This window comes from Stylophora pistillata, chromosome 8 (genome assembly GCF_964205215.1).
Source record: "Stylophora pistillata chromosome 8, jaStyPist1.2, whole genome shotgun sequence".
Classification (NCBI taxonomy): Eukaryota; Metazoa; Cnidaria; class Anthozoa; order Scleractinia; family Pocilloporidae; genus Stylophora; species Stylophora pistillata.
The window spans coordinates 28,516,229-28,522,671 of NC_142526.1; the positions used below are offsets into that span (position 1 = coordinate 28,516,229).

At 37.3% G+C, this 6,443-nt stretch overlaps 1 protein-coding gene across 4 annotated transcripts in view; it reads left to right on the forward strand.

Moving 5' to 3' along the window:
- LOC111323685 (dystrophin) overlaps nucleotides 1–6,443 on the forward strand; it is a 60,081-nt gene that overhangs the window by 2,177 nt on the left and 51,461 nt on the right. For 3 of the 4 annotated variants that reach the window (XM_088729966.1, XM_088729965.1, XM_088729964.1), the window contains exons 3-10: nucleotides 590–651; nucleotides 1,431–1,526; nucleotides 2,158–2,235; nucleotides 2,340–2,432; nucleotides 3,321–3,412; nucleotides 3,774–3,854; nucleotides 4,525–4,640; nucleotides 5,403–5,710. In XM_088729966.1, the coding sequence (XP_088586092.1) occupies nucleotides 590–651; nucleotides 1,431–1,526; nucleotides 2,158–2,235; nucleotides 2,340–2,432; nucleotides 3,321–3,412; nucleotides 3,774–3,854; nucleotides 4,525–4,640; nucleotides 5,403–5,710 (926 nt within the window). Of the gene's footprint in view, nucleotides 1–589; nucleotides 652–1,430; nucleotides 1,527–2,157; nucleotides 2,236–2,339; nucleotides 2,433–3,320; nucleotides 3,413–3,773; nucleotides 3,855–4,524; nucleotides 4,641–5,402; nucleotides 5,711–6,259; nucleotides 6,305–6,443 lie in introns of those variants that run through there. The other variant, XM_088729967.1, reaches the window with a different exon arrangement.

Consider the following 6,443-nt stretch of genomic DNA (forward strand, 5'->3'; position numbering starts at 1 on the left):
TGTACTTGAGTGCCACCAACATGTTTTCCTGTAGCCTTTTGATAAGAAACCCTTGCAGTGATTGAGAAATGTACCATTCTGAATATTCTATCTTTTTTGTATCTAGACCTCATAGAGAATCTTTCTCTCTCCTAGATGTTCTTGCCATTTTTCCCTTATCCCTGTAGTTTTTTGTTTTTATCCATTTCTTTGCCTTAATTCTTCAATTTTTCTTTGCTCTTCTGGCAGAAGAAGCATCTGTGATTTCTGTTAGTCAATCATCCCTAGGATGAAAAATTTATTATTAAATTGGAGTTATTGTGGACTCAATGTAAAATGTATAATTCATAAGATGATTGGTCTTTGTTCTCTCTCAATTTTTGCTGATGTTTCCTCTATGTTTCTTCAAAGGAGTACTTAATTTTCTCTCTGTCATACTGAAATATTGGACATGTATCTGATATTCTTTACTCTTGTATGTAGTGCACCTTTCACCTATCATCATTGCTGTTATAAATTTAGATCTGTCACGGGTGAAAAGAAAGTTCAAATTCTTTTAATGTTTGTGGGTATGTTCTCTGATAGATTCCCTTCTCTGCTCTATTTTTAGATGAACATGAAGGAACACAGAAGAAAACATTCACAAAGTGGATAAATGCCCAACTAGCCAAGGTGCAATATATGTTTTATCATTTCACCCCAGCTTTGTGATGCTATTTTATTTTGTCATCCCTGTTTTTTTTGTCTCCAGAGGCAGTATCCTTGGATGTCAAATAGTATATGTAGTGGCATAATATATACCTGTGATAGTTCCTTTTCAACTTTGATAGTTAGCTGAGAAAAAAAAATGTTCATGTGTGGTCAGGGCTCTCAACAAGGTTTAAAGTGAGAGCAAAGAAGAAATATTAGGCAGCAAGGTTATTTGAATTGCATGTTGTTTTGTCAGATTGCATGCAAGACTGGGAATTATTTGCATCAATCTTCCAGCAAGCTCTGGACATAGCATCCATTCACACATCCAAACTTGTTAGTTGTAACTTTATGCATTTAATTTCTTTTAAAACTGGGAAAAGTCAGTTGTTCAAATTTTTGTAGTGGAGTTATTTCTGATAGCAGTTGTTGTAAAATGAGTGGTAATTAGCACGTTAAAGGTGACAGACCAGCCAACAGTTTTGGCTGATTTGTGGGTCATAATTTAGCTTTGGGGGTGAACTTGGAAAGGGAGGAAAAAGGGAAGGGAGAGGAGAGAGGAGAGGGGTTTAGTTAGTGTAGCCAGGGTAATGTAGATGTTTAACCCATGTAAGTTTGAGATGGTCATTGTGGTCTCTTTGCACAGAAGTCAAGAGTTAGTTTCTTTCACCATTTGTGGTCAGACTGTAGAATTCATGGATACACCCTTTTTGGCAGTGTAATTTGAATTTTTCAAAATTATTCATATTCTATGTTGGTAGGCTGGCAGTGGCCAACAAGTTAAGGATTTGTTTGAAGACCTAAAAGATGGAACCAAACTACTTCTGCTACTAGAAATTTTATGTGGAAAACGAATTGTAAGTCTGCTGAATTTTTTTTCTTTCAATTTCTGTGTCATGGTAATGTTTTGTAATTAAAAGAAGCAGTGTTTGGGACTTTACTTTGAAATGCAGTTACATGGATTGTTCATAATAACCTCAGACAACTCTGCAGCCTAACCCTTTAACTCTGTGACCGCTAAGAATGACTAACATTTAATTTCTCTTTACAACATCACCCCTGAATCACACAGTTATGTCATGAGAATAAAGGAAATGGTCAACAACTAAACAAGCTCTTGACTGTTCAACAAATTCTCCTTGTCCCCTCCCAAGGAAATGTATAGAGAACAGTATAGAGAATATACATGCTGATGTTAGGGGGTAAAGGGTTAACTCCCACAACTGATTAAGATATAACTTCTCCCTACAATATCCATACATCATCTTGTAAACAGGTAACATAAATACTCAAACTTATAAGGTAAACATTGTTATCTTGATCTAACTCCAAATTCTTTAATTAAGAATCAGGTCGTGAGAGTTAAATGGTTTAGATTCAGATTTCCTAAGAAATAACGCAAACTTTCGGGGCACATTATTTAACAAGACACAATTAAGGCTAAGTTCTCTATTTTTTTACCTCCATTTGTTTGATTTTGTCTGATAGAAAAGTGAAAAAGGTCGCACCAGAGTTCACTTTATGACCAATGTAGACAATGCCCTCAGGATTCTAGAGGAAAACAATGTAAGTGGTTTTTACCAACTTTTTTTGTGTTATTAAAAAGTGTATGCATACTTTTTGAGGTTTTTACCAACCTTAAATAATTGTATGTTTTTTCTGTTGGTCAGGTACGACCTGTTAATATCAGTAATGATGACATTGTTGATGGAAACCCCAAACTAACCTTGGGGCTGATGTGGTATATCATTTCACACTTTCAGGTATGAAAATAGGAATTTTTGTCTTTGCCAGCATGATGTATTGTTGACATGTGACAATTAAACTCTGTGAGAGGAGCAGTTAAATGAGCAGGAAGATAATTTCCTATAAATGTGACGGACTCTGGTCACCTTTTCATATCATGTATCCACACAGTAAGGTTGCTTTTGCTATAAATGTTTCAATACGTGGTTTGCTTTATGACATTGCATGGGTAAACCTCATGCAGGACTTGTATCATCATAGGGGCTAAAGAATCTTGTACCTTCAAGAACTGCAGGCTGAAATTCCCTTCAAGGGGTATTAAGAAATTAATCTTTATTCCGATCCAAAAGAAGGTTGCAACAGCAACTAAAGAACGAACAATGAAACTGCGAGGTTAATAGTTAGATGATGCAATAGGAGAGCATGTGTAATTCCCTAGAGTGTGTCACATGATCTTATCCAACGAATCACATTACATGATTATTATTTCTCCAACAAAGGGTTCAACTCCTTATTGTATATTCAACTCGGGATTGTAGAGATACATGTACTCGGTCTTCATCTCTTTGTGATGAGGCGTATGCCCAAAATGAAGGATAAAAATAACAGTGGGCTGGTTTGTGCTCTCAGAAACTTTGGGAGTAGACAGATTAAAATCAACAAAAATCTGCTGACTTATTAACGGTACACTGATGCTGAAAATTAGAGCTCCAGTGTTCAAATTTAACCAAGTGACTTTTCCACAGAGACCTTGCTATTTGCAAAATGGTATAGTAAGAGAGATGCTTTGAGATGGAAAGGCTGATAGAAATGCACAGCTTTGCAAGACTTATTTACTTTGTGTAGAAGATCATATCTACAATGTTTGCAACAAGTGATTAATAACTCAGTGTTTTGCATTGTAGTTGCAATTGCTGCTCAAGAATTTGATGTTGGATTCTGATTCTGAAACACCAGAGGAGAAACTGCTAGCCTGGTGTCGGCAGTCTGTGAGAGGGTGAGTGATGCAAGGACTTCAGAAAAATTAAAGATGGATGCATTCTGAAACACATAGGATAGTACGGGAAATAACACTGGGATATAGCTGGAGTTTTGTACATAGGGAAGTTTCCATTTAATGGAATATGCTCTGAGCTAAGGTCTGGAGAGCTTTTTCAAGAATTCTTCCTTGTTTTTCAGCTTAGAATTACATGTAGGGTGAGAGTGGTCCATGTAGATGTTCAATGTGTGTGCTCTGTAATTAAGGATGTGGTGCATTTTGATGGCAAGTTACAGTCATGTATGGTGGCTTAACTGATTTATAAATAGGATCAAAGATGCATGATGTAGTAATATCCATCAATGTTTTTTCATATAAGATATGATGGTGTGGATGTCAAGAACTTTACCACCTGCTGGCGTGATGGACTGGCATTCAATGCATTAATCCATAGATACAGGTATGATGCTTCTTAATCTCCAAAACATGTCATATACCTCATTATATCCTCTGCTCTGAGCTACTTTCACTCTCTGACCTGTCTGCTGCCCACAATCTATAACCAGATTTCTGCTATCTACCACTTTCTTCCTGCCACCCATCAGGAGCAGGTGACCTCCTACATCCATGATCTGATAATTTCTTCTCATCATCCTGTACCGCAACTCGTCACTTTAAGTCATACTTTAGTTGCCACTCATCGATAATTAATGTACCACCCACATCCATGACCTGATACCACCCAGCTCCTCCTGGCAGATCCTGCCACCCATCAGAAGTAGTCTATTGCCTTCAACCATGACATGACATACACTAGCCATCTTCCTCTAGGAGCAGTCTACCACCCACATCCATGAATTTATAAATACTTCCTATAATTCTCAACCCACATCTCACCACTTAAGGTGTACCATCCACCGTTTTTTAAATCATCACCCATGATGTCACTGTTAGTTTAACACCCACACCTGTCAGCTAATACCACCACCCACTGGATAAGTGCAAAATGGATAAAAAGGAGCAACAGTTAAAATGAATAAAAACCATTACCTTTCAAGTTGTAAAAGACAATAGCAAGATTAATGTAGTTGCTATAGTTTAACATCATGCAATTGGTTTGTTCTCCTCAGACCCCATCTGTTTGACTACAGTGACCAGTTGGACAAGACTCCTTCCGATTGTTGTGAACACGCTTTTTCAGTTGCAGAGCAGTTTCTTGATGTGGACAGACTTTTGGATCCTACAGGTACGGGTTAAGCCTTTTTTTTTTTTTTCTTAATGAGTGCGCTAGGGTGGGAGACTACTTGTTTAGAAATTTTGATATCTTTTATCATAATCAATTTTGTTTTTAGAGGGTCACTAGGGAGAATACTTTTTATAATAAACAGGCGCGTAGCGTCCGCTACGCATATACGCACGTGCGTACTTGAAGTGACCAGAAAAATTTGAAAACAATGTTGTGTTTGCGCCAAGTTTGCTCAAAATAAGGGCAAGACGCTTTGTTCTTTGCTTGTATTCACACAACTATTTCAAACAAGAAATAAAGAACGCAGTATTTTTCGCTCAGTTTACTTGGGTTTCTAGATCATATGTACTTGTGTGTACTTGAAAAAATGACCACGCCACACGCCTGATAATTGGTGTCACCCTCTTAAATAAAGGTTTATTTATTTATTTATTTATTTATAGGATAGGTCAACTTTAAACCTCACAAAATAAAATAATAATTCTTTTTTAGTTGAGTTCAGTGAGTTCTCTAATTTCCTGAATTTCTAGTATTTAGTTTCTCAATCTATTTCATCCATGTAATAATTAAGTAGATTTAGGCATTTGATTCACCCACCTCGACTAGCAAATCTGTTACCAGCGGATCAATTTATTCTTAACTCTTGTTCTGAAATGAGTGAAGTGTTTAATTGTGAAGTGCGTATGTGTGATTCGAGCCTCAATAATACAAGCGAAGTCCTAAGACTCAAAATTGAATCTTAGCGATCTCTGTTTTTCCCAGATGTTGTTCGTGATCGCCCAGATAAGAAGTCCATCCTGATGTACGTTTCCAACTTGTACAACAAGCTAGCGCCTGGCGTTACTCACATGACCGTACAAAGGAACCCTTCAAGTACGTCACGCAAGATAGAGAAGTCGGAACACACCCATACCGTGTCGAAACGCACGATTAGCAGCACGTATCACACTGAACACACAGTGAAACACGTGAAGAAAGGTTATGATGAGAGAGAACCCGTGAGATATGTGACCACCACGAGTACCACAGTCAAGGAACCACCTATACAACACTCAGCTATTACTACTGTGGTAAGTCTACAATCTTATCGGACATGCAAGTCACAAAAAGAACGAATTGAACTTGAAAGGTACATCACAATTTAAGACATCGTAGAAATGTAGCTTGAAAAAGAAAAAAAAAGAGTTGTGCTCCGACGATGTTCGACCAGTGATTTCCAGATACAACTGGCTGCTATTACTAACTGAGCAACGAAGCCACATGGTGGCAGCGAGACATGAACTTTGTTTGTAATGGTAATAAGTTAGAAATAAACAAGCCGTTGATCAAATTTAATCAGAAATGTTTTTTTTTTTAATTAGTTACAATTCTCTCTGATTTCAAACAGGATGCTTGGTTTTTTTTTCGCTTCCTGTCTGTAGGGCCTTTTCGACGCACTTGTTTTAATCGCTCCATCTCGTGATATTCATGCGTTTCGTAATCAAAACTTAAAGTTTTTAAAGAATCAAAACAGTGTTAGTGTAAAGATGCCAAGCGCACGAGGCTGCAGCACTGGATATTTAAAATTCCTTCAAGAAGCTAGATTAGAGATATGTTTGTAATGATCTTAGGTCGTCGTGGAAACTAGAAGAATTATGACGGAAGCTTTTAGATTCGTCGTGGCGGTAATTTTCAATTCCTTCATGTTAACCAGGAAACTTAGAAAAATCGCCCGAAAAATTCCCTATATTGGTGGTTTACACGTTACGTCATTGCCGCCATGTTGGTGGACGTAAACAATAGATATCTTATTTACTCCTTTTG